Genomic DNA, 27,867 nt, shown 5'->3' on the forward strand with positions numbered 1-27,867 from the left:
TTTTCGTCGTTTAGGTGAGGGTTTTTGTCCAACAATTGAATTAGGTTCAAGGGAAGGTCCTATTCTAAATCGGACTCGATCACCCTTTTTGCTCGTTAGCTCCACGTCACTGTAACCCACCATTTTAACCTATCACTTTCTCTCGCTATTCATGTTGACAATAATTAGGTTTAAGGGAAGGTCCTACTTTGAGTCGGACTCGATCACTCTTTTTGCTCGTTGGTTCCGCGTCCACTGTAACCCACAATTTTAATCTACCACTTTCTCTCGCTATTCATGTTGACAATAATTAGGTTCAAGGGAAGGTCCTACTCTGAGTCGAACTCAATCGCTCTTTTTACTCGTTGGTTCCACGTCCACTATAACCCACCATTTTAACCTATCACTTTCTCTCGCTATTCATGTTGACAATAATTGAGTTGTGTTTTGTGTTATTCAACGGTTAATACATATACTCTAATTGGGAGAGTTGGGATAATTTTATAACATTACCGTGTTGGTGAACTCAAAAAAAAAAAAAAAAAAAAAATGAAGCATGTTTTATATGAGTGGTTTAACGTACTTTTTTCACTTTTTAATTATAATGAATTATTGTGTATTTACCTTTAACCTTGAAATTTGTGTTTATATAGTTTTTTAATTTTCAAAAGTGTTATAATATGTCATTACGGTTTTTGTTTTATATTTGATAGGTCTTTTTTTAGATTTGTGTTAAATATAGGTTTAAGGGAAGGTCCTACTCTGAGTCGGACTCGATCACTCTTTTTGCTCGTTGGCTCCGCGTCCACTGTAACCCACAGTTTTAATCTACCACTTTCTCTCGCTATTCATGTTGACAATAATTAGGTTCAAGGGAAGGTCCTACTCTGAGTTGGACTCAATCGCTCTTTTTACTCGTTGGTTCCACGTCCACTATAACCCACCATTTTAACCTATCACTTTCTCTCGCTATTCATGTTGACAATAATTGAGTTATGTTTTGTGTTATTCAACGGTTAATACATATACTCTAATTGGGAGAGTTGGGATAATTTTATAACATTACCATGTTGGTGAACTCAAAAAAAAAAAAAATGAAGCATGTTTTATATGAGTGGTTTAACGTACTTTTTTTCACTTTTTAATTATAATGAATTATTGTGTATTTAGACCTTTAACCTTGAAATTTGTGTTTATATAGTTTTTTAATTTTCAAAAGTGTTATAATATGCATTAAGGTTTTTGTTTTATATTTGATAGGTCCTTTTTTAGATTTGTGTTAAATATGTCCAATTTGCATACACATCCTTTCAAATCGTTCTTCTATTTTCTTATAAATTAATATTGTATTAGACCTTCGTATGAATAAAATTAAAGTTGTGTTTGTTAAATGTTTTTAACATGGTTAGAAAGAGTTGTTTCACTTTTTCAACAACATAGATACTTTGAAAATTTAATTTGATATCAAACAATATGTTTAAGTTTGTTGAATTTGGAATGGCAGCAACTCGAATTTAAGTCAACTAGTTAAGGATATCAAATATATGTCTCCTATTTTTCTCAATTGGTGGATTGAATATATATATCATATATTTAAAGATAAATAAATGTGTATCTCTCTTCCCTCGTTGATGAGAGCTTGTCTTGTTAGTCTGCCTCTCCCCTCAACATTCTAAATGTGGCTTTCTTCGATGGTGAAGTGGGTATCGATGCCATTGTTCGTGACAGGAGTGGTAATTTTTTATTTACTATGGAGAATCACTTCGTTTTTTATGGGTTTGGTGTAGCTCATTGGGGCCGACATTGTCCCGATTTGGGTCGAATCTGATTCCAAAATTCTTTAGAATCTTTTGTTTGGGAATTATACAAACAAGGTTTAGGCTTTCGTTAATGCAGTACAGGCTTTTCGTTATCGTGGTTCTGTTTATGGTTTCCTTTGGACCAACCACAAGAGTAATTTTGTTGTGCATGAGTTAGCTGCTCATGCTAAACATTTTCAGTTTTCAGCTAGATGGCTTGAAGATCATCTCATGGGTAGACCCTGCTCTTCTTACTAACTCTTTTGGTTCTTAAATTTTTGCCTTGGTTATTTTTATAGAATGTATACCAAGAGTTTATTTTTAATTTAATGGTTTATGCGTCAATTACAATTTCAAAAGTCGATGGTTCGACTTCCAGTCCAATGTTAAACACATTTAAACATAAACAAGTGTGTGTGTCAAATGTCTGTTTTAACTCAATGTATAAGATACAAATTATCATAGCATATGTGAGGGTTGGATCTTCCAATTACAATTTTTGGATTTAAAAGAAAAAAATATATATTCTAAAGACAACTCGTTTAAAAACCCATCATCATTTTTGTCTCTATCTCTCTTCTATATTTAGCCAAAAAAAACCCAAAACCCTACCCTTGTTAGGTTGCATCAATTTTAACCTTAATTTTTTATATTTCATCCAATTGGACTATGAACTTAAATAAGTATTGCAAATTTAACTAATGATAAAATTTTACCATCAATTAAACTTCCATTGACGTGTTTCGTGCTCACACGCAAAAAAGAAGATTGACCAATGCACAAATTAGTCTTTAAATAATTTTGCAAAAATTCATAAATTTAAGCCCAACTTGGTGACCGTTTTGTTTTTTGTTTTTTGTTTTTTTTTAAAAAATTAAGCATATTTTCTCACAATTTCTCACAATGATTTGTATTTTTCTTTTAAGTACAATGATCAAATTCTTAGTCAAATTCAAAAAACAAAAAACAAAAAACAAAAAACAAAAAAAAAACAAGTTTTTAAAAGCTAAGGCCTCGTTTGGTAACCATTTTATTTTTAAAATAAAGCCTATTGAACTACTTCTATTTCCAAATTTTTTCATTTGTTATCTACTTTTTCACCAATGGTATAAAAAATCAAACCAAATTTTGATAACTAAAAAAAAAAAAAGTAGTTTTAAAAAAATTGTTTTTGGAATTTGGAATTTGGCTAAGAATTCAACCATTGTACTTATGAAAGATACAAACTACGTAAGAAATGAGGATGAAATAGGTTTAATTTTTAAAAACAAAAACAAAAAATAAAATAATTATCAAACGGAGTTTATGTTTTTAGTTTTCAATTTTGACTTGATTTTTTAAATCATTAATAAAAAATAGATAATAAAGGAATAAATTTAAAGGCGTAAGTAATATATCGATAAACTTAATTTAAAGAAAAAATAATAAAAACAAAATTACCAAATAGGACCATAATTAAAACGGCTATAATGTTATTTTTCTCTATCTATTTCATTGAATTTGCGTCAATGCACCATAATCCATTTGACATACAAGAGAAATTTTTTTTAATGATATTTCGATTGATAATTTATTAGAGTGTTAAAAATATTAACATTTTTTAAAATTTTAAAGTCTACTATGAATATTATAATTAAAAAAAAAATAGATGTTCATTGTTTAGTGTTCCAAAGGTCATCATCACCATTCATATCGTTCATGTGCTTTGTAGTAATTCATGTTTGGTGTCCATGTAAGTCCACATCCTACTTGTGTCTTTGCCTATAAATAGTGGCCTTTGGTGGATATTAAAATGATATACCCATTGGTGAGAAATCCACATCAAATTCCACTAAAATTTCCTATTGTTCAATTTTATAATTTTAGTTTTTATTTATTATTATATTATATTTTTTCATATTTGTATTCCCGTTGTGCTCTTCAATTTCATAACACTTTATCAACAGGAGCTCCTATCGTTTTTTCCGCTAAAGATAGGTCCTAAAGATATGTCGATTTTTCTCTCTTTGTTATAATTAATAAATTAAATGCTATTTTTGTTAGGGTTGATGCCCTAAAGTCTCGTGTCATGTAGTTTGTAAACAGTATGTACGAACGCTTGTGTTGTATAATATATGATATTTACTTCACATCTAGTTTTTTGCTAGGTTACTTGTTTTATTTGCTTTACCACAAACCAATAAACATAAAATCCCTGGTTATTTGTATGTGACTCAAACATGTATGTGGTGACATATAAGTGGATCATGTCTCAAGTGATAACCAAAATGGTCTGTAGTATATGGATATAGGAGGGAAACTTTATCTTGGTAACGCTATGGATGCGGCCCGCTTTGTGGAATGATCACAAGTGTTGTGACTTGTCACGGATGGTCTGATCCTGATCATTCATGTTGGGGACATGCGAGCGGGGGCGTCCTATACATAGAGTTTGTATAAGACCTGACCACGAAGTGTCAACGTCTCGTTATATAACACCGTTCATGACAGAGACTTCACTTCACTATGATGACCATAGGTAACATGACCTTAATCCTGAGTGAGTTGGGAACTCCTGCCATTGAGGGCGATCATTTGATTTGTATGAGTACGAGTGGCCAGGTCACCGATTCAAATCTACCATTTTGAGGATTCGTCTGATTTGGGAGCTGGGAACTCAGCTACATAAGATGGAATTCACTCATTCCCCGAGGTAGGGATAAGTAGATAGATAGTTCCCTTAAGGGCTGATTTCGGGGCTTGAACGATGTGGCGCCACACACATTCTCTTAGCCTGAGAGGTGTTCACACATAGTTGGACCATGTTGTATTGTTCATTAGAGGAATTAGTGGTACTTAAGGAGTGAGATGTAACTACAAGGGCAAAACGGTAATTTGGTCCAGTTGTACTTACGAGCATCTGTGAAGGGTCATCGTACTCGTGATTGGTCATATCCGATGGATATAGAAATATATCTGTGATAAGAAGAGTTCAACTGTTGGTTTTTAGTAGAATGTCTGATAGTTAACGGATGGTGGATCTCGTGGCTAAATAGTTTAGTCAGCTATTCACGGACCGTTGGAGCTTCAAGCCACAGGTCCATTAGGTCCCCTGGGTAGCTTGGATAAAGTCGAGTAGAGGAGAAAATACTATAGTAGATATGTGATATCAAACTATAGGATAAAAATATAATATGATTATATTTATTAATTAATTAATTGATTGATTATATGATAATTAACCCAAAAATCGTGTTTGGACGTGAGTTAGTAGGAATGAGTCGGTTATTGTAACCGATGAAATAAAAAAATGAAATCGTTTCATTTTTTAAGTGAACGTTCAATCGTCGTCCAAAAAAGAAAGAAAGAAAGAAAGAGAGCGCGCGATGGTAGAAAGCAAAACGATCGCTTAAGTGTTTTCGAGAGCCTATATGATAGCACTCTCTGCCTAAACGATCGTCTACCTCGCGCCTAATCGATTGCACGTTATTTCCTACACGATCGGATAGCTTCTCTAAACGATTATATAGTGTGCCGGTTTTGCTAAACGATCGTATACCTTTTCCTAAACGATCGTTCAGTAAATCCTACACGATCATGTAGCTCCTCCTAAACGATAAGCATTTATGCTATGCGATAGTTTCGAAGACGGTCTTCAACTGGTATGGAATTCTCATCTTATTATATCTTTGTCTTAGCATGCCGTTAATTAAGATTTGTTTGCATAACTGTATGTATTGAACGTATAATATGAATTTCGGTCACAGTGAGATCGGAGCGATCTGAACGCACTCATGGAACTCTTAGATATGAGATCCTTCAATTTTTCATATTTAGTACATATTAAATTTATAATATAAATATAATATTTTATGATAGTATTGTCATGAAAAACCTTACAAAATTATAATTCGCAACCATTGACATTAATGGCAATAATTATTTGTCATGGGTGCTCGATGCCGAAATTCACCTGGACACTATGAACTTGGGAGAAACAAATAAAGAATAAAATACGACATCCAGTCAGAAAAAAACAAAAGCTATGATTTTTTTTTTTTGTCATCATCCCCACGAGGGATTGAAAATTGAGTATCTTACAATAAAAGATTCTCGTATCTTGTGGAAAAATTTGAAAGAGAGGTATGGTCATAAAAAAAACAACTATTCTTTCTAAAACTTGTTGTAAATGGATGCACTTGAGGCAACAAGTTTTCAAATCGGTAAGTAATTAAAACTTCGCATTATTTAAAGTCAGTTCAAAATTGTTGTTATGTGGAGATAAATTATTGATGCTGATATGTTAGAGAAGACATTTTATACATTTCATGTCTCAAATATGCTCCTGCATTAGCAATGTCGAGAGAATGATTTTAAACAGTATTCTGAATTAATTTCATGTCTTATTGTGGCCAAACAAAATAATGAGTTATAGATGAAAAATCATGAATCTCAACCAACCGGAACAACACCATTCCCTTAAGTAAATGCTGTGAATTCTAATAATAATCGTGGTCGAGGTCGTGGTTGCGGTCGCGGTCAAGGTGTGACCGTGGCAGAGGAAGAAATAATTATTATTTTCGTAGTGGTTATTCTAATCATTCAAATTTCAAAAGAACCACACAAAATGATGGCACAAAGGAAAAACTTCATAAGATAAAAGTTAAAATAGTGTTGAACATAAATGCCTCCAATGAGGAATGACTGGCCATTGGTCACGCACCTGTCGTACGTCAAAACACTTAGTTGACCTCTATCAAGTCTCCCTAAAGGAAAAAGAGAAAAATGTGGAAGCAAATTTTGCATACCAGGATAATGACATATTTGACTCATCCCACACGACAAATTTGGATGTGACAGACTTCTTTGAATCTCTTGAAGAGAAAATTGGCACAGTTGGTGGCACATCAAATGTTTCTTTTGACTTTGAGAATATCTAGATTTAATGTTGTTGTTTTCTTTTATTTATCTTCATGTTTGTTTTAGTAACTTTTGCATGTTTTAAGTGTTGTTTTTCTTATTGTAATTATTTTCTTTTAATGAAGAAACATGGATCATTTTCATATGTTGGGTTTAAAAAATGAGCAAAGAAGATCTATGTCTGATAGACAGTGCAACTACACACAATATTTACAAATAAAAAATAATTTTTCCAAATTGACAATGCTGAAAGTAAAAGTAATACAATATCAGAATTTGCAGACTTGATCGAAGGTTTTGAAAAAGCAAATATTATTTTGCTTAAAGGAACAAAATTTACAATTGACAATGTATCGTTCTCTAGTCAATTAAAAAGAAATCTTCTAAGTTTTAAAGATATACGTTGCAGTGGTTATCATATTGAGATTGATAGTAAGAATAATGTGGAATATCTATATATCATATCCACTGTCTAAGATGAAAAACGTATATTGGAAGAGTTGTCTGTTTTATCTTCTAGATTGTATTATACTCATATACAAGTAATTGAAACATATGCAACAATGAACTTGAAGTACATGAATCCAGACATATTTACAATTTGGCATGACCGATTGGGTCATCCAAGATCTGTAACGATGAGGAGAATTATAGAGAATTCAAATGGACACCCATTGAAAAACCATAAGATTCTTCAATCTAATTAATTATCATGTGATGTTTACTCTTAAGGAAAAATGATAACTAAACCATCATCAGCTAAAGTGGGGACTAGATCACCTGCATTTTTTGAACAAATTCATGGTGATATATGTGGACCCATTAACCCACCAAATGGACCATTTAGATATTTTATGGTATTAATAGATGCATCCAGCATGGTCACACATGTGCTTATTATCAAGTCGAAATCTTGCATTTGCAAGATTACTTACTCAAATAATTAAGTTAAGAGCACAATTTCCTGATTATACAATTAAGATCATTCGTCTTGATAATGCTGGTGAATTTACATCCCAAGCTTTTGATAATTATTGTATGTTGATTGGGATAAGTGTTGAACATCTTGTAGCTCATGTTCATACATGATATTGTTTAGCGTAATCATTTATAAAACGTTTGCAATTAATTGCAATAGAATTACTTATGAGAGATAAGTTTCCTTCATTTGTATGAGGACATGCTATTTTGCATGCAACGTCACTTGTACGCATTAGGCCAACAACTTATTATAAGTACTCGTTTAGCTTCTGGATGAGCCAAATATTTTCCATATGAGAATTTTTAGATGTGCAATATATGTTCTAATTGCTCCACCACAATGTACTCAGATGAGTCCTCAAAAGGTTAAAAATATATTTGGATATGATTCCCCATCAATTATTAAATATCTTGAGCCTCTGATGGGTGATGTATTTACTGCACGATTTGCTAATTGTCATCTCAATGAGACAAATTTCCTACATTAAGGGGAGGAATTAAGAAGTTGGAAAAAGAAATTACATGGAATGCATCGTTATTGTCTCATTTAGATCCTCGTACAGATCAATGTGAACTTGAAGTTCAGAAAATAATTCATTCGCAAAATATCAATTACCAGATGCATTTAAAGATGCAAAGAAAATAACTAAGTCACATAAACCAGTTGTAAATGTTTCATAAAAAATTGATATCCCGACACAACAAGTTGTCACTAATGAGTCTGGAACACGCCATAAGCGTAGTAAACTAATGGGTTCCAAAGATAAAAATTCTCGAAAACGAAAAATAATTAATAGTAAAAAAAACTTGGTTGATGATATAAATACCCATAAAGAAATCTTCGACATGACTAGTGAGGAGGTGAAATACCTTGAGATATAATGAAATTTCAATAAACTATGTCATGACAAGAAAATGATAGAATCGAACTAATGTAATTAATGACAACATGTTTGCTTATAATGTTGCTCTCGATATTATATCTGAAAATGAGGACCCTGAACCAAAGTTTGTTGAGGAATGTCGATATAGAAAATATTGGCTTCAATGGAAAGACGTAATCGAGGCATGATTAAATTCACTCTCAAAATTTCAAGTTTTTTTACCAGTAGTCTGTACACCACGAGGTGTTAAAACCATGGAATACAAATGAGTATTTGTAAGAAAAATAAATGAAAATAATGAGGTCACAATATATAAAGCAAGATTAGTTGCGCAAAGTTTTTCATAAATACCTGGTATTGATTTTGAGGAGACGTATTCTCCGGGAGTAGATGCAATTACATTAAGATATTTAATTGACTTGACTGTGTATTAAAGTCTAAATATGCATCTTATGGATGTAGTCACAACATATTTATATGAATCTCTTGATAATGATGTTTATATGAGAATCCCATAAGGACTTAAGATACCTGAAACATATACATCAAATTCCCGGTAATGGTATTCAATAAAGTTACAGATATCACTGTATGGATTGAAACAATTAGGACAAATGTAGTACAATTGTTTGGGTGGATATTTATTGAAAGAAAGATATCAAAATAATCCAATATGCCCATGTATTTTTATAAACAAATCATAATAAGGACTTGCTATTGTAACTGTATATGTTGATGACTCGAATATAATTGAAACTTCTGAATAGCTTTCAAAATCAACTTATACAAGAAAAAATTTGAAAAGATTTTATACAGACAAAACACATCCATTAAATATTCCAATGGAAGTCTGTTCATTGGATATAATGAAAAATATATTTCGACATTGGGAAGATAATAAAGAACTTCTTGGTCCTTAAATATCATATCTTAGTGCAATTGATGCAAGACTTGCATTTTCAGAATATCTCAAAAGATTATTTGTTTACATGTAGAGGAACTACTATAGCAAAGGAGGATATATTAAAGGAGATAGAATAAAACATATTTTACCGAGACTTTTCTACACTTACAATCTTAAAGAAAATGACGACATCACTATGTCAATTGAGCTACGCTCTTGTTTGGCCTGCTTTTAATTTCATAAAAGTTAAGATTACTTAAAGTTTAATGTTTAAAATCGATAAAAGCTTGCCATTTTTTTTTTCTTTTTAATTTAAAAAAGGAAAAAAAAATGGAAAACCTAAACTCCTTCTTCCCCTCACTCTCACGTGCCCCGCCTTCTCCTTCTCCTTCTTCACGCCGTCCCCTGTTCCCTTTCAACAGCTCAGTGTCGCCGCCGCCTCTGTCCCGTTCAGTTCTGCCGCCGCCATCTTTCTTCCGCTCGTACCGCCGAAAGCTCATCCTAGCAGGTTTGCAGGGATCTTATACTCTTTCGGCTACTAGTATTCTCCCAGTTTCTATCTATATCTTTCTTCTCACTCGAAAAACTCTAATTAAGACTTTGCAAACTGCCGTGTGCTACCCTCTGTCTTTTGATTTGTCGCATATATCTTTCAATTGAGGCTTTGGTAATCTGTATGTCTCCCTGCTCTCTGCCAAAGATTGTCTTGTTTCTGCGACCATTGAAATTTCCAGCATTTCCCTTCTTTATTAATCTACAATCAGGAAAAGTAATCTATGGTATTATCAAATTATCTTTTAATCCCTAGCCTGTAGGAATTATTTTGATTGACCGAACAACCTCAACCATATTTATAGTTGTAGATTATAGTTGGAAAGAAGACAATGAGTGTCCTGTTGTTTCTTATTGTCATTATTTGTTGAGTATATCTGGTTTTTGACTTTATAGTTGTAATGATGTTGTTTTGACTGGATCATCAAACGTTCATGTATGATTGATCAATTACTAATTGTGATGTGTATGTAGTTGTAGATCATAGCAAGGAAAAAAGATGAACAAGGACAAAATATTTAAGCTAGCCAAGGGCTACAGAGGAAGGGCCAAGAATTGCATAAGGATTGCTAGAGAGCGAGTGGAGAAGGGTCTCCAGTATTCCTACAGGGATCGTCGCAATAAGAAGCGGGACATGCGCTCCCTTTGGATACAACGCATCAATGCTGGCACACGCCTTCATGGGGTATGTCTATTTTATTTGAATGTTCCTCATTAGACTACCTCAATTGTTTATGTGATCACGATGTGTTGCTGTACCTTTTTAGAATTACTTCTAGACTATCACAATCTTACTTTGCTTTCGTTCTTACTTTCTTTTCTTGTTTTATTTTATTCCTGAAAAAATATACTAAAATGAAAAAATATATATATATATAGGATGGGGGCTATGAAGTGGGATTCCAACTTCTTCTTGTCTTTGTTCAGAATTTTGATGATAGTAAGTGTCTTGAGAGAGTGTTGAGGAGCTTCTTGTGGGGAGGGGTCAATGAGGAGAAGGTGGAGGGTTTCATTTGGTTAAGTGGGAGTTGGTGGTGAAGCCATTGGAATTAGGAGGATTAAAGGCTGGGAGCTTGAGATTATGTAACGAGGTGCTATTAGCTAAGTGGTTGTGGTTGTTCTTCATGGAGCACGGTACAAAGTTATTATGAGCAAAAATTCTAAGGGACCTAGTAAAAACCTTTGGCAATCTGTTGCATATGGATTCCCCTTTTTTCTTTCGGTTCATTAGATGCTTTCTTGGGGAAGATTTGAAAGTTTATTTTTGGGAAGATTGTTGAGTTTGTGACAACCTTTTTGTGAGTTGTTTCTTTGTTTATACCACCCATCTCAAAAGAAGCATCATTTGGTGGCTTCAATTTTGCCTTCTCCTTTCCTTGGGCTTTGCTCATCCTCTTTTTGATCGGGAGAGGTCGTTGATGTGGTGGTTCTTCTTTAAATTTTCCCTTCCGCAAGCTCAACATGTGTTCTTAGGGAGAAAGGATTCTAGGTTTTGGTCTTTTGATTCTTTGAAAGGCTTCTCCTGTGAATCACCTTTTCACATTTTGTCTTTCTCTTCACTCCCCTAGGCTGCCTCAGTTTTTGCCACTATTTGGAAGAGTTAAATACCAAAGAAGGCCAAAAAAAATTGTGTGGCAAGTTTTACTTGGTAGGGTGAACACTATAGATTGTGTTCAACCTCATTCTTCCTTTGTGTTGCGTTTGCAATGGTGCATCATATGCAGGCAGCAAGAGGACCTTCACCACCTTCTGGGGGGTGGTGATCTAGAATAGGTGGTTGAAGTCGTTTAGTTACATTTGGCGTGGAGGAGAGATTGTTTCTTCACCTATGGATGATACAAAGTTGTTTAAAGCCTTGTGGAAATCAAGCTGTCCTAGAAGAGTAAATATTACAATTTGGATGATGTTATTTGGAGCTCTTAATTGTTCTCAAAGATTGCAATTAAAGTTTCCTGGACATTCACTATTACCATCAACATGCCTCTGTGCATGGCAAGTGGTGAAGACTGCCAGCATCTTTTCTTGCATTGCTGTTTCTCCAAGAATTTCTGGAGGAAATTTCTTTCTCTCTTTAATGTGCAGTGGGTTTGGTGTAATCCTTTCAAGGAGAATGTTATGCAGATTTTAGTGGGGCCTTGTTTTATAGCTATTCTTCACCTTCTCTGGGTAAATGGAGTCAAAGCAATCCTCTCAGACATTTTGGTTTGAAAGGAACCAAAGAATTTTTCAGAGCAAGGTCCTTCCTTGGTTGGAGCGCTATGAGACTGCATGTGTCAAAGCTTCCTCTTGGTGTCTTTATCTAGATTATTTACGGACTACTCTATTCAAGACATTAGCTTAATTTGGAATGTGTTTATCTATTCTTAATTGTTGTTGATTGGCACAACGTTGTTACGGTCTAGTTTGGATCTTATTCTTATATTGTTGAGAATATGGTAGTGACTCAATTATATATTTACTGTTTTGGCTCAAAATAGCCTAGGAAGGTCGAGACCCCCCTCTTGAATACAAGCTCAACAATCTTAAACTCTCAAGAACAATGAAAAGATACCTCCCTGCCTCTACATTCCTATTTTTATAGCAAATTGTCACCTCTCTCCCTACTAACAAAATTCCCCACTACTAACCGAATTTGTTATAGATTTGATGGTCCCTTCTCTAACTAATTTGATTTTTTTCCATAGTTACATTTGTGCCCTTCTCCCTATTCTTCCTTTTGGCCTTTCTTTCATATCTTCTAAATATGGGAGGTTTATCATTACCCTCCCCCCAAAGCACCACCTTGTCCTCAAGGTGAAAATCAGGGAATTGTTCAGCTAATTGTGCTCCTCCTTCCCAAGTTGCATCTTCTACTGGTAGATCTTCCCACTGTATGGGTACTTCAAAATCATTTGATGATGATATCGTTGAACCAATCTTCCTAACCCCCAAGACCGACAATGGTTTTGGTTGTTTTCCAAAAGGTCCCACTGTTCGTCAAGAGAATCGTGGTAGTATGGTTCCTTTGGCCTTTCTCAATTGTGAAACGTGTATTACTGGATGTATGGAGACATTGTGAGGTAGATCAAGCTTATATGCCACAAGTCTGACCTTTTGAATTATCTGAAAGGGTCCAATGTAGCGTGGTGCTAGTTTTGGGTGCCTGTGCACCAATAGTGATCCTTGGCGATAAGGCTTGAGCTTTATGTAAACCCAATCCGATACTTCAAAGTTTATCTCTCTTCTTTTTGAATCTGCTAGAGCCTTCATTCTTTGTTGTGTTGCTTCTAGTGTTTTCTTCAACTGTTTGAGCATCTCGTCCCTGTTTTTAAGTAGGACGTCTACTTCTCCTACTGTGGCATTCCCTTGTGTGTAACAGATGAGTGTAGGTGTTGGTCTACCATACAATACCTCGTAAGGTGAACATTTGATGGCTGTGTGGTAGGATGTGTTGTAATTATATTCAGCCCATGCCAGCCATTTGTGCCATTGTGAAGGAGTCTCCATGGTAAAGCACCTTAGATAAGCTTCTAAGCCTCTGTTGACCACTTCTGTTTGCCCATCTGTTTGTGGGTGATAGGATGAGCTCCTCTTGAATTGTGTTCCCATCAATTTAAACAATTCTTCCCAAAATAGGCTAGTAAATACTTTATCTCTATCAGAAATGATGCTTCTAGGCACTCCATGTAAACACACAATTTCCTTCATGAACAAAGTGGCCACTGTTGTTGCTGTATAGGGGTGGCGAAGAGCAATGAAGTGTGCACATTTGGATAGCTATCAACCACTACCAAGATTGAGTTGTATCCCTCGGATTTCGGCAGTCCCTCCACAAAGTCCATGCTGATATCTTGCCAAGTGAGCTCGGGTATTGGCAGAGGTTGGAGTAGTCCAGCAGGGGCTAAGGCCAAATACTTGGCTTGTTGGCAGACAGAGCAATCTCCTACAAAAGCCCTTACCCTTGCCTTCATCCCTGTCCAGAAGAATTCTTTTTTTAACCGTTGGTACATTTTTACTACACCATTGTGCCCCCCAATTGGGCTGTTGTGGAATTCTTGTAGAGTAATGGAATTGTAGGTGACTGAGGTGGAAGTACAATACGTTGCTTATACAATAGAAGCTCTCCCTGCCGTGTATATCCCTGGGGTGTGGTTGCTCAGCTCGTATGTTATCCCTGATTGTTCTTAGTTCCTGATCTTGCTCAACTTGACTCGTGAAATACCTCCTGATTGAGGGCGTGCAGTACACTGATCATGGTCATTTCCAGCGTGGTAGGCAGCCTAGACAAAGCATCTGCTACCGAGTTTTCCCTCCCTTTCTTATACTCAATCTCGAACTCGTATCCTATTAATTTTGCAACCCATTTATGATATTCACCTGCTATGATCCACTGTTCTAATAGGAACTTGAGACTTTTCTGATCTATTCTTACAATAAATTTTCTTCCCAAAAGATAGGGACGCCACTTTTGTACAACCATGACTATGGCAATTAGTTCCCTTTCGTAGGCAACCTTGAGTCGATGTGTGGGTGGGAGTGCCTTGCTGAAGTATGCCACCGGCCTTCCTTCTTGCATTAGGACTGCCCCAACTCCTACCCCGGAGGCATCTGTTTCAATTATGAATGTTTGATTGAAATCAGGGAGCTTGAGGGTGGGTAGTTGGGCCATGTGTTGCTTCAAAACCTCGAAGGCCTTTTGAGTGTCCTCGTTCCACCGTAACCTATCCTTCTTGAGCTGCTGTGTTAAAGGGAAAGCCAACAAGCCATATTGAGGTACAAACTTGCGGTAATAGCCCATTAACCCAAGGAATCCCCTGAGTTGCTTGATTGCTGTTGGTGTTGGCCATTGGAGCATAGCTTCCACCTTTGAAGGGTCTGCTGCTACTCCTTCTGATATGATATGCCCCAGACAATCTATTTGCTTTGCCCTAAACGTACACTTCTTAAAATTGGCCACGAACTTGTTGTCCTCCAAAGCTTGTAACACCACAGATAGATGATACACATGGTCACATAAAGAAGAGCTGTAGATTAAGATATCATCGAAGAACACTAACACAAATTTTCTTAAGTAGGGATGCAAGAGATCATTCATTACCAATTGAAATGTGGATGGAGCGTTTCTCAAACCGAATGACATGACTAAGAACTTGTAGTGGCCTTCATGAGTGTGAAATGCGGTTTTGTGTATGTCTGAAGGAGCCACTCGAATTTGATGGTGTCCTAACTTCAAGTCAATCTTCGCGAATACTCGTGCACTAACCAATTCATCAAGGAGCTCCTCAACCATTGGAATAGGGAAGTTGTTTGGTATTGTGACTTGATTTAATGCCCTATAATCGACACAAAACTGCCAGCTACCATCCTTCTTCTTCACTAATAACACCGGGCTTGAGAAAGGACTTACACTGGGCTGAATGATCCCTGTAGTGAGCATCTCTTCTACCAGCTTCTCAATCTCGTCCTTCTGGAATTGTGGGTATCTATACGGCCTAACTTTCACTGGCCCTGCCTCTGGCTTGAGTTCGATGTGGTGTTCATGATGCCTCATTGGTGGTAACCCTTCTACTGAACTGAAAACGGCTTGGTATCTCTCTAAAATCTCTTGTATTTCCGGTTGTAGCTCTACTATTGACTGTGCTGCTCCATCTTTTTCAGAAGTCATGAGCGAGTTTAGCTCGAGAAGGATACCTTGGCCCCTCCTTTTACCAATTTCATCATTGACTTTAGTGAAATCTGTGCTTTCATCAGGCTACGGTCCCCTTGCAAGTGTACTCTCCAATCACCTACTTGAAATTCCATCTCGGACGTTCCCCAATCGCATTTGACTCGTCCTAAAGTCATCAGCCATTGCACTCCTAACACCACATCAGCACTACCCAGGGGCAAAGGGAAGAAGTCATTGATAATGGTTAAGTTTGGAAGGTTAAGAATTACCCCCTTGTAAATGCCCGTCGTCCTCACTGATGTCCCTGTTCCGAGCATTATCCCATAACTCGTTGTTGGTGTCTGTGGTAGTTTCAGGGCTCATACTAGTTCGTTATCAATGAAGTTGTGTGAGGCACCACTGTCAATGAGAACAATCACGTCTCTATCTCCTATAGCTCCCCTGACTTTAATCGTACGAGGTGAATCGATCCTTGCGAGAGAGTTTAGGGATAGCTCTGCTGCTTCTTGTTCGCTATCTTCCACCACCATAGATTCTAAGGTAGTCGTCATGGGCATCTCGGCCTCCACTGGTTTGTCCTTTGTTTCCAGGATATCATCTCCTTCCTCCTCATCGTGGTAAAGCAAAATACTTAGCTCCTTTTTACATCGATGCCCTAGTGTATACTTCTCCTCACAATGGTAGGAGAGTCCCTTATCCCTTCAGATTTGCATCTCATTGTCGGATAATCGCTTGAAAGCTCCAGCCGTGAACGGTTTTCAATTGACATCTTTTAAAGTAACAGAGTTTGAAGACGTACCTGATGGGCGGGTCGGGTTGAGTGAGATCGTTCGGGCAGATGCATGCATGTTTTGATTTGAATTGGAGCCGGTTTAACCTGTGAGTTGGGTCCCGAGTTTAAAGACACGCTTGTTGATTTTGCCGGATTCGGATTGCCCCATTTCTTTCTTCGGGCCTCCTCCGTATCTTCTATTATTTGGGCCATTCTCATATTCTCTTTCAGCCCAATCAACTTGAACATCCTCATTTCGATTTGAATGTCTTCCTTAAGCTCACTAACGAACTTGCTTTCTAACGTCTCATCGGATAGGTCTTTCAACGGCCCTGAGAGTTGCTCGAATCGCCGTTGGCAAGCTCGCACACTGCCGTCCTGTTTCAAGGTGAGAAACTGTGCCCTCCGGTCTTCTTCTTTGACTGGTAAGAATCGTAGTAGGAGCTGTTCTTTAAATTTGGCCCATGTATCCATCAGCGTCCTTTCTTCCTCCCATTGATGCCATTCCAAAGCCTCTCCTTCCAAACACAAGATTGCAGCCTCGATTTTATCTTTCTCCGATAACCTGTTCACAACAAAATATCTTTCAGCTCTATGAAACCATTCCATCGGATCCTCACCTGGTTCTCATTTGAATATCGGTATTTCCAGCTTTCTCAGTCTCATATCAAACAAGGGCACCTCCTTCTTTCGCCCCTTTCCTCTCTCGCCGGCTGCTTGCCCTTATCAGTCACTGTCCTTTCTGATGATCCTGATTCCATCTCCTTGGTTGTTTCTGATCTCTTCGACCAAACCTCCAATGCCCGGATCATCTTCTGCTCCATCGACTCTCCTAATGCTTCGATTTTTGCTGTCATCATGCTATCCGTGATCTGTTGCATTTCTCCAAATCTTTGATCCATCCTGTTTTTCATTCCAACTTGAAGTAAGGTGAGTTGTTCCTCCACAGCTGATAGTCTTGCCTCCATCTTTTTCACCATACCCCTTTCCCACAAACCGAACAGCTCTGATACCAAATTGGTAGTGTCTCAATTATATATTTACTGTTTTGGCTCAAAATAGCCTAGGAAGGTCGAGACCCCCCTCCTGAATACAAGCTCAACAAGCTTAAACTCTCAAGAACAATGAAAAGATACCTCCCTGCCTCTACATTCCTATTTTTATAGCAAATTGTCACCTCTCTCCCTACTAACAGAATTCCCCACTACTAACCGAATTTGTTATAGATTTGGTAGTCCCCTCTCTAACTAATTTGATTCTTTTTCATAGTTACATTTGTGCCCTTCTCCCTACTCTTCCTTTTGGCCTTTCTTTCATATCTTCTAAATATGGGAGGTCTATCAGAATAATGTCATCTTGTAATGCATTTTTAGTAGATTTCTTTTTTGGGATGTGATGAGGGCGTTGTGGATGTGTCAACCTAGTCGAGATATCCGGGTGCGCTTGCTGATCCCTAGTCTTTTGGATTTTATGTTTCCTTTATAGCTTTACCATATTGTAATTCGACCATTAGTCTCTTTTTATTTCATCGATGAAAAATGTTTGTTTCCATTTACAAAAAGAAAAAAAAAAACATGATTGAGGGTGTGGGCTTGTTTCTGCCTTTTTTGTGAGAAAGGCGAGATGTTGTGACATGTTGTCTGTCTGTCTTCCTCTTTTTCTTTTTTTCTTTTTTCTTTTTTTTTTTTTCCTTTTTTTTTTTGGCTCTTTAAGGTATCTGGATTGGGGGTTATGTTTAATTTCTCCTAGTTGACGTGATTTAGTAGGCTCTTTTATAATTTTGACCTTGGTTTGATTTTTTTGTCTTTCATTTTTTTTATGCCCTTGTATTTGTTTTTCTTCCCCCCCCCCCCCCCCCCCCCCCAAAAAAAAAAATAATAATAATAATAATAAAAAACAATAATTGAGATCGTTTTGAGCTTCTGATCCTTTGATATTCTCACATCAATTTCTAATTTTCACCTTTGATATTCCCACATCCTTTAATTTTAGCATTTAAACTTGTCCCTTCCATTCTTCCTACAATATGTTTGTAATTTTAAGCCAACCTGACCTGCCTGGATAAGTTGCATAAATTTCACGTGATTCATGAATTTTAGCACTTGTTTGAATGGTTTGGTTTTGCAAAGGAGGAATCAAAGCTGCTTTAGGTCAAATAATTACTGTATGCTTGTGTTTTAGGTGTAGGATTCTCACTTTCTACATCAGTGTGAATTGCGTCTTATTTCCAATAAATATTGAATTCTTTGCCAGGTTACTCAAATATTTATCTTCTATATATTTGGACAATTTTCCATGTAGAGATACTAACAATTCTTTTGTCTCTTTCCCTACCATATAAGGTGAACTATGGCAATTTTATGCATGGGCTGATGAAGGAGAACGTTCAACTAAATAGAAAAGTATTATCAGAGCTCTCAATGCACGAGCCTTACAGTTTCAAGGCCCTGGTAGACATCTCTCTCAATGCATTTCCTGGAAACAAGAATGTAGTATTTCCCCCCAAGAAGGATGCTGCTTCCATGATTGTTTAATGGATTGTTTACGAGTTCTCTAGATCTCCAGTTATATAGAAACAGACTTGGGATGTTTATCTGGCTTATGATGAGAGTTAATGCTTGTTGTTGAGCGTAATTCTTTTCATTTCTATTGTTGTATTAATTCTCCTAATGTTGTTGGACACTGAAAGGCTTGTCCATTTGAAATGATAAAAGTTTCTTGGATGCTTTAGTTTTAAATCCACAATCAAGGATGTTATTTTGTTGCGACAAGTTTCTGCAGGACGTTCAGTCAAATTTTGTCACAAGACAGGGATGGAATTGACTTATCACTAATTTTTGTAAGATTTTCAGTGAAATGTTAATCATAGTGGAGATCCTATTTATTGGAAAGCTGAAAATTGTGTACAGAATATGTATAATACAAACAATTCAATAGTCAGATAACCACAATTCAAACCACTCTCTTTCAGGAATTCATGCAGCATACATATTCACTATTCGCCATTCTATGAAGCTTTAGGTTTGTGCTCTGGCTTATGAGTGAACTCAAAGTCCACATGAACGAAAGCTCGATCAACCTCATCAAGCTGTTCAAGTTTATCTTGAAGTGTTTCTCCAATGTCATGTGCTTGACTTAGAGATGTTTCCCCAGGCAACACTATGTCCACCTCCACAAAATAGTTGCATCCAAAGGTATACGCTCTCACTGTATCTATATGTTTGATTTCCTCGTGATGATTCCATACTAGATATGTTAGCTTAGCCAAGTAGTCTGGTGGGGCTGTCCTCCCAATTAGTGACCATACATTTTCCATCACAGTCTTCGACCAGTTGCTGATAGTGTACAATGCTATCTATATATAATATGCAAATGTAGATGTTATTGCTTATTAGTGTGGGAGTATGGTTAGTGAGTAGAAACAGATATGAATACCGTGTGTGGCCAACTTACTAGGATAGCACCAAGAGGATCAAGCCACCAGTAGAATTTGATGGCCAAAAGGGCAGTCGCAAGACCAATTGAATTCGTAATTACATCAAAGAAATGGTCTTGGGCGTAGGCTCTGATAATTTCATTTGTGAATCTACGACAATATATTGTAAGGCAAAGTTTCACTACTGTCACGGATGCCATTATTCCAACCATCCATTTTACTTTATCCGGATCTCTGTCTGGTTGAACCTGCGACAATCATATTGTATGGAGAAATTACTGGTGTGTTCTTTTGTATCCAATTAATAATCAAACTAGTTTACCTTTGAAATAAGTTCTCGAGCTGATTCAAGCAAAATTTGTATTCCAAGAGTTGCCATGACTGATGCAAACACGACAATTCCCTGTCATAAATTTGAAAGGTTAGTCCATGCTATTTTGCTTTCTTCTGTACGTTTTCTAACATGACTTGACTTATTTTTTGCTGAACTTGTTTATTATTTGTATGACAACATAAAAGAGTTTTTGGCATTGATCTTGGATAATACTAGGTGTTAATTCTCCATTTGGACCATCCTTTATTTTCTTAGACCAGCATTTCCATTCTTCATTCAACAAGACTTTTCTGACTAATTAAATAGCTAAGTTTGGTTAGGAAAGATGACTTGCCACTGGTTGCATTCGATTCTTTCCGATAGGATAACGGTACTGATTGGGCTTTCTCATAGCATTAGCTGTAAACCATAATATGAACCCTGATAAAAGATCCAACAGGGAATCTAGTGTTGAAGCTATAACCGCTAGTGATCTGCTCTCAACTGAAGCATACACTTTTGCAATGAAGATCAACATGTTGGCTATATTGGATGCATATATTGCCTGTCTCTCACTGTTTGCCTCTTGCTTCTTTTCATCCTGATGTATTAGAAACTAGGTGAATCTGTGTGATAAGAAGCTGGCGGGTGTTAGAGAAAGAAAAAGTGACAAACCTCTGTTAAAGTTCCGGGCACGGTACCGAGTTCATTGTAGGAGTCAACTTCATTGAATCCTTTGAGAAGACTTTCCTGCCTTTCATAGTACTTAGCAACCTTCCTCTGCCTGTCTATGATCAATATAAAATGCTCCTTACTCTTTAGTTTCACCTCCAAAACTCAAAAGTTTAGTGCAGAAGAACTACTCTATTCAGGAATTAGAATTCATAAGATCATTTTGAAAAGCTTACTCCATGACTTCCAGTAATAAACAATGCCATGATGAGACCTCTTGTTTGTGGTAGGCAAGCGAAACTCATCCATATTGAGTCGCCACGAGGGCACCTTTGTCACCATTCCATCTGTTCCGGCAGCCACACCCTCCGGGGACAAAAGCTCGGTTCTGAAGGAATCCGTTCTAGGATTATCTGCCATTTTTATGCTGATCCCAACTAAAAGTCTGGCCAAAAGGAAGTGATTTTCTGTTACTTAAACCAGAGAGATAGTTATAAAGAAGGGAAAAGACGATGATGAAGTGTTGCCGACTAAGTTGGATGCGATGAATATAATAAGAGAAAAGTGGATTCAGTAAACAATGGCATGGAAAGGGTTGGATTAATTAATGGAAGGGGTGATTTGACATGCATTTTCTGAATTAGAGTGTTGGGAAAGTTAGAGGTTGCTTTGAATAATGTTGAAATACTTGGTTTTAGGAACTTCTTTGTAGGATCTTACGTGCTTTCCTATAAGTATAACAAAATCTTTTATGCTTTTTTCAACTTTGGTATATGATGATTGTTTGGTCATTGATGTTTATTAGAAGGAAATCTGGTAAGAGGTATGTTTTGGGGATAAAATTTATTTTACGGAAAAATAATGATATATATATATATATATATATATATATCATTATATAATGGTTGGAGCATTGTTGGGGTAAAACCAAGGTAGAAAGAGTGGTTACATTTTCGGAAGTTTCTGTTTATATCATTACATTCTGGCCCCATAAAATTAACTTTTGTTTGATTATCAATTTTCTGTCCTTGTTAAAATGAATATGTATTCACTGATAATTACTATATTTCTTGTTCTCTATTTTCTAAAAGTAGATAATTAAATCCTTTTTTTGTTAAGTTTTACTTAAAAGTATGAAATATCCATATGATGACAAAAACATATTTTAAAAGGTTGTATAAAATCTGAATACATAAGAAGTTCGAATGAGATTCATACGAAGTCGACAAATTTTAGTAGATACATTTTTTTAGTCCTACAAAGAATTAAGTCTCACTCTAAAGAAAATAATATTATGGCACGTACAATTTCATCAAAATTTCCAAAAACAAGTCCTCGAAATTGCATTAGATTCTTAAGTTAGTGAACAAGGTGGAGCACGTAGGAATGCAGCAAGCAAGCAGCACTTTCAGTTATCTTGTTTTAGACATATATTTATCGAAGCTTTGTATTGTTTTATATTGACATAGAGGAGTTGTTGAACCTAATTCACCAACTGAAATCGTGATCTCAATGAACGTATTTAATGTGTGCCCTTTAAGAAAATCCAGAAAATCCCAGCAATTGAGTCAGTCCAGTTTAGATGACGATTGTGGCAAAAGATCCAAAGAACAGCGACATCATTCCGATGGCAGACTTGACACTGAAAGTGGTCCTGATTTATGCTGATAATTCTCAAATATCATATTACTTTGTCATTTATTAGTGGAAAACCATTAAAATTTCAGATGAATATTGGGACCACATCGAGATGACCTAAAATGGTATGATAATATAAATTTTCGTTCTAAGTCACCACTACATCATTTCAAGTTTCAATTTTTATTCAAAATTCTAAACCATTTCTACACTCCAATATTCATCAGAAACCTTTAAGAAGATCAATGGTAATATTGGTTCAAGGATATTTAACCTATAATTAATCAACTCAATGTGAACAAAATAGTGATGCATTGAAAGTTGAAACACATGCATAGAAGATAAACGACCGAAAGGTTCTTCCACAATTACTTGTATTGAATCTGCCGGGTCCAGATATGTTAAACTGGAAGAATGAACTCGTTTACATGTCAAATATTGCTTATTTTAAACTAGCTTCTACTGTTCTACACAAGCAACCGAATGATTCCATTCCAAGAAAAAAAAAAATAGAAACCTATCTCACTACAACCAACTACTTACGATCAAAAATCACAAGAACTGCTCGGGGCTTTGCCGATGACAAGACACTGTCATTTAATTGAAGGCTGAAACCATTGCCATGTGCTCAATAAGGTCCAGTACTCGGTTGCTGAAACGACGAACAACAGTTGTTCACAAGCCATTGCCAGAATGGTTTTAATTGAAGAGCATCATAATACATCAAAATACGAAAATGTGTGAAGTTGAAGGAGAGTACCTGTATCCCCATTCATTGTCGTACCAAGTCACCAGCTTCACGAATGAGGCACTGAGACCTATTCCAGCCTTTGCATCAAAAATACTTGATCTATAACAAGTAAATCACGTTATTCAGGCCCCCCAATTAAGAATAATTCAAAGTTAAAAAAATCACTTTTGGTCCATGAAGTTTCATTAAAATAACAATTGAGTCTCTGAACTCTAGTATTCGTGATGATTTAGTCTTTGTAGTGTACTCTCAATTTCGTAACAATTTAGTCCTTGAACTTATAAGTAACAATTTAGCCCTTATACTTTAAAATTTGTAACGAATTAATTCTTATTGCGACATATACTATTAAGATTCAATGAAATGAAATTTCTTACACGTGTAGATCGTTAAATTGATCGAAAAACAATTCTTTTTTAAACTATAAAGATTAAGTCATCATATGATAGATATGATAGAAGTTAACCCTTAACTTTAAAAAGATTTTTTATGATAGGGGCTAAATTGATACTTACTAAAGTTTAGGGACAAATTGTTACAAAGTTAAAAATACAGGGACTAAATCGATACCAACTAAAGTTCAAGGATTAAGAGCTCGTTTGGATTAACAAAAGAAAAAAGTATTTTTCAAACAATACATTATTATTTAAACTCTCTCGATAAAAATTGTTTAAAGTACACTTTAAACGTGTTTCCAAAGTTATTTTGAGTGATTGCCAGACACTTCAATTTTTTCTAGATCACTTATTTTTAAAATTAAACACTTAAAAAGTTAATCCAAACACACCCTAAATTGTTATTTTTTAAAAAAAAAAATTGGGATCAAAAGTGATTATTAACCATAATTCAATTACTAACTACATTTGGTAAATTATTTATTTTACTTTCCACATATGGTACAGTATAGCCACATAAGTTAAATTAGAACATGTTGGAAAAAGTGGTACCTCGAATCCCCAAGAAAATCTGTAGAGACAACATCCTCATCGGTATATCCAAGAATGCCTTTCAATGTACCTTCGGATGCATATCTATAAAAAGTATTGAAAATGTTGCCCAATGGTTATCAAAAGATACTAAAAACTAAAGTTGTATAGGGAAAAACTTAACGAGAAGAAACACCGGCTGGGTACAAGACATACTTTACTGCTGCCTTCACATCTTCATAAGAAGCACTCTTTTGAAGTCGGCAAGTTAAGTCCACAACAGATACATTGGGAGTTGGGACGCGGAAAGCCATTCCAGTAAGCTTTCCATTTAGCTCCGGAAGAACTTTGCCAACAGCCTGCAGTTATTAAAAATTAAAAAAAGAAAAACTTCATCCTTTTCAATTGATTAGAAAAGCCATAAAGATCTATCAATTGTTTAAGCCACATACCTTGGCAGCACCAGTAGAGCTAGGAATTATATTTTGTGCAGCCCCACGGCCTCCTCTCCAATCCTTCATTGAAGGGCCATCGACAGTCTTTTGTGTTGCTGAAGTAAAAAAAGAAATGGTCAATACAATTGGCACACATGAAATAAGTTGTGAGAGCGAGAGAGCGAGTGAATGAAAAACCTGTTGTTGCATGCACTGTAGTCATTAGACCTTCAACAATGCCAAATTCCTCATGAACAACCTACATGACATAGACATAATGTACAATTTGAGTCAGGCGGACTGTATGACAGCACAGAGACCTATGTCCCTGTATTTTTTAGATGGAGTGAAAATTATACATATGTCTAATATAAAATCCACACTGAATACGTATTCAAGAAACAACACTCCAAAATACTCAACATGGGTTTCATTCATACCTTTGCGAGAGGTGCAAGACAATTGGTTGTACAACTTGCATTGGAAACAATATCCATTGTCGGCTTATAAGTTTTTTCGTTAACACCAACTACAAACATAGGTGCATCAGCTGATGGAGCTGAGATTACAACTTTCTTAGCACCACCCTGCAGTACAAAATTACAAATTGATAACTTGGAGTTCAAAGACATCAAAATAGAAGGGTAAGCAAGAAATTAAAAAGGAAGAGAGTTTGATGTATCAACAATCAACAGCAACCTTCAGGTGTGCTGAAGCCTTCTCTTTAGTAGTGAAAACTCCAGAGGACTCAACAACATATTCGGCCCCATAATCACCCCAAGGGATATCTGCAGGGTCCCTGAGTATTAAAAATTACATAAGTCAGTCTCTAGTGGAGTTTAGTTACTATAGAATCAACCAAAAGCATACAAATCGACATCATTAGAATTTTACAGGTTAAACTACTCACAGTACTAATTTTTAATTTAAAAATATTTTAGAGAAGCAAATGTTCAGTTACTACCTTTTGCTTACAACTTTGATCTGCTTCCCATTAATTTCCAAGGTTGAATCACTGAGAACCTTGATGGTTCCGTTAAAAACACCATGGGTAGAATCGTATTTGAACATGTAAGCCTGGATAAGAGAATCCAAATGGATCGTTAACTAAACTTGCATGCTAAATACTTGGAACCCAAATGGATCATTGACTAAACTTATGCATACCATGTACTTGGCGTCAACAAATGGATCATTAACTGCTACAACATCGATATCATCTCTGGAGGTTGCAATTCGCAATACCAGTCTTCCAATTCGACCAAAACCTGTATAGTGAGTCATCACAAAAATATCTATTTGTCCCATGAACATTACTTGAAAGGAACCAGCAAAAGAAATATATCTATAAATGAGGGGAAAAGGTATTCCAATACGGGAAGAAAACTAGATAACCTACGGAAAAGGGATGATCTTCCAGAATCAAACTACATAAAAGTAACAATAATAGACACCTTTCCTGAAAAGGGTGAATAATCAATCTGTGGACGTGGAATATGAAGACTTCTTGACATGATGAAACAATTAAAGATAAGACTTCTAGAAATTGTATTACATTGGTTGAACCCTAGTTTTGAAAGAGGTCATTCAGGCTTCTGGTGCACTGTTGGCACATAACCTCGCTCAATCAAGCACTTCAATAAGATCAATGGTTCCTGCTTTTTCACATTCTAATACTTTTTGCTTCATTTTCATATGCAGAAATGTTGTTCACTAAGATTATATTCTTCTTTGTCTATTTTCTCCCACTACATTATACGTTATTAAGTGACAACATACCTATAGCTTGACGGTATTATTTATATACATTGTTAATCGCTTCCTCACACTATTACTATTCAGACTCCAGAGAGCTCTCTAGACTACAAGGATTAAGAACCACAACAATTAACTCCTAGCCCTACAAAAGAAATAGTCACACAGCTGCGCTGAAAAATCTTACCATTGATTCCTATCTTGGTCTTCCCACTGCTCGGAGTTTCTGAACATGGCCCAGCAAGGGAGAAATATGGAACAATAATCAATTAATCAGAAACTGACAACCTGAAACAAGTCAACTTTTCTTCGAGGGTGAAAAAAAAACAGAGAAAATAAAAAATTTACTTTGGATCGTCGGAGGCGCCTCGGTGGCCGTAGCTTTGATGGGTTGGACAGTTCGACTTTTAGATGACCTGCCATCCAATACATATGAAATCCATTCAGATGATAGTACTTAAAACGGTATTTGGAGAATAAGTTCAATAAAGCCCGGGTTTCACCTTAACTGTAAAGAAGACGCCCCATTCGAGACAGCAGTTCCAAAAACACCAGATTGAAGCTTTAAAGAGCTCCCGACGCATGAAGCCTGCAGATACAAGCCAACAAACACAACACGCGCAAGAGAAATGAGAACAAAAAAATTTAACTCCAATCAACGTAAAGGTCCAGTCATAAAAACACAACTATTAATCGATATTAACTGCAACTATATTCATCAGAACTGGACCAGTTTCCCTTTTTCACGATGCAATTAACCTAACCACTATCAAAGAAAACCAACCTTCCGGCAGTTAGACGGCGACAAGTCAGAACGAGAAGCTTCGATCAGAGAAGAGGAAATGGCAGATCGAGCGAAGGAGGATGAGAAGGCCATGATCGTATAGCTTCTTCGCTGATCGAAGAAGAAATGGCGACAAAAAAACGAAAAAGGAGAAGCTTCAAAACGCAAAAACCCTAGCAGAAAAACGGAAGCGAAATGACAGATTTTCAAAAGTCTGCGGAATTCGTTATTATTTTAATAGCCTGATGGCGTTACTATTGATGTAGTAGGTGGCGATACGGCGGCGTATCGTCGGTGGTGATCACCGGAGCCGAGGAAAGGAAGCCACGTCGGATAATAGCGATTTGTTTATAGATTAAAAAAATTATTATTTTGTTATTTTTTATGGGCCCGCGGCGTAAAGGGAACGCTAGGGTGGTCGTTTTCCGGTGCGACGGGGACCGGCTGTTTGGCGGTTGGTTGGTAGAAGTGGGTGGGTGGGATCGGAAACAACCTACGCACGTGCGTATTCTTGCTAAGTAAAAGACAAATCAAAATTTTCAAACTCTTCCAATAGCCACCTGGCACGTGCTTTTTGACTCGATATTTATTTATGTTGTGCGATGATTTGAACCTATAATATAATGTTTTAATAACTTGAGTTATATTCATATTATTCATAGTTAGAAAGAAATTTTCGTAGTATTTTAATCACTTAGAATTATATTCGCATTAGAAAATTGCAATGGATAATAAATTTAA

The 27,867-nt window shown here is 36.2% G+C and overlaps 3 protein-coding genes across 4 annotated transcripts; 1 reads left to right on the forward strand and 2 right to left on the reverse strand.

The window, feature by feature from the left end:
• The first annotated feature begins 9,809 nt into the window (after positions 1-9,809).
• Positions 9,810-19,155, forward strand: LOC150033156 (uncharacterized). Of its 2 annotated transcripts, none has more exons than XM_090305820.1 (3): positions 9,810-9,954; positions 10,473-10,683; positions 18,760-19,155. In XM_090305820.1, the coding sequence occupies exons 2-3, from the start codon at positions 10,498-10,500 to the stop codon at positions 18,949-18,951; spliced, it is 378 nt and encodes a 125-aa protein (XP_090161946.1). In that variant the 5' UTR covers positions 9,810-9,954; positions 10,473-10,497; the 3' UTR covers positions 18,952-19,155. The 2 variants fall into 2 exon arrangements, with proteins under 2 accessions (XP_090161946.1, XP_090161947.1); XM_090305821.1 differs by having other exon boundaries at positions 9,813-9,954; positions 10,479-10,683.
• A 114-nt stretch (positions 19,156-19,269) lies between these two features.
• LOC120088422 (metal tolerance protein 9-like) lies at positions 19,270-21,403 on the reverse strand. Its single transcript, XM_039045699.2, has 6 exons — positions 21,075-21,403; positions 20,842-20,954; positions 20,522-20,767; positions 20,176-20,256; positions 19,871-20,101; positions 19,270-19,772 (listed from the first exon to the last, which is right to left on the reverse strand). Exons 1-6 carry the CDS (start codon positions 21,256-21,258, stop codon positions 19,425-19,427), a joined length of 1,203 nt encoding a protein of 400 aa, XP_038901627.2. The 5' UTR covers positions 21,259-21,403; the 3' UTR covers positions 19,270-19,424.
• A 1,410-nt stretch (positions 21,404-22,813) lies between these two features.
• LOC120087754 (glyceraldehyde-3-phosphate dehydrogenase GAPCP2, chloroplastic-like) lies at positions 22,814-27,614 on the reverse strand. Its single transcript, XM_039044641.2, has 14 exons — positions 27,127-27,614; positions 26,846-26,931; positions 26,691-26,758; positions 26,530-26,568; positions 25,755-25,855; positions 25,552-25,664; positions 25,287-25,386; positions 25,028-25,174; positions 24,786-24,846; positions 24,606-24,703; positions 24,370-24,512; positions 24,175-24,258; positions 23,237-23,326; positions 22,814-23,128 (listed from the first exon to the last, which is right to left on the reverse strand). Exons 1-14 carry the CDS (start codon positions 27,217-27,219, stop codon positions 23,074-23,076), a joined length of 1,278 nt encoding a protein of 425 aa, XP_038900569.2. The 5' UTR covers positions 27,220-27,614; the 3' UTR covers positions 22,814-23,073.
• Positions 27,615-27,867: the final 253 nt, after the last annotated feature.

This window comes from Benincasa hispida, chromosome 10 (genome assembly GCF_027475165.1).
Source record: "Benincasa hispida cultivar pf3 chromosome 10, pf3_genome.v1.1, whole genome shotgun sequence".
Taxonomy (NCBI): Eukaryota; Viridiplantae; Streptophyta; class Magnoliopsida; order Cucurbitales; family Cucurbitaceae; genus Benincasa; species Benincasa hispida.

What these genes read in the sequence shown, in the direction of transcription:
- LOC150033156 (XM_090305820.1), top strand. Translation starts at nt 10,498, where the DNA reads ATGAACAAGGACAAAATATTTAAGCTAGCCAAGGGCTACAGAGGAAGG. An exon ending in CTGGCACACGCCTTCATGGG is followed by an intron (nt 10,684 to 18,759) that starts GTATGTCTATTT and finishes CTACCATATAAG; the next exon opens with GTGAACTATGGCAATTTTAT.
- LOC120088422 (XM_039045699.2), bottom strand. Translation starts at nt 21,258, where the DNA reads ATGGCAGATAATCCTAGAACGGATTCCTTCAGAACCGAGCTTTTGTCC. An exon ending in TTATTACTGGAAGTCATGGA is followed by an intron (nt 20,955 to 21,074) that starts GTAAGCTTTTCA and finishes TATTGATCATAG; the next exon opens with ACAGGCAGAGGAAGGTTGCT. An exon ending in ATCCTCTTGGTGCTATCCTA is followed by an intron (nt 19,773 to 19,870) that starts GTAAGTTGGCCA and finishes TATTATATATAG; the next exon opens with ATAGCATTGTACACTATCAG.
- LOC120087754 (XM_039044641.2), bottom strand. Translation starts at nt 27,219, where the DNA reads ATGGCCTTCTCATCCTCCTTCGCTCGATCTGCCATTTCCTCTTCTCTG. An exon ending in TTGTTGACGCCAAGTACATG is followed by an intron (nt 25,665 to 25,754) that starts GTATGCATAAGT and finishes TCTCTTATCCAG; the next exon opens with GCTTACATGTTCAAATACGA. An exon ending in TACAGTGCATGCAACAACAG is followed by an intron (nt 24,704 to 24,785) that starts GTTTTTCATTCA and finishes TTTTTACTTCAG; the next exon opens with CAACACAAAAGACTGTCGAT.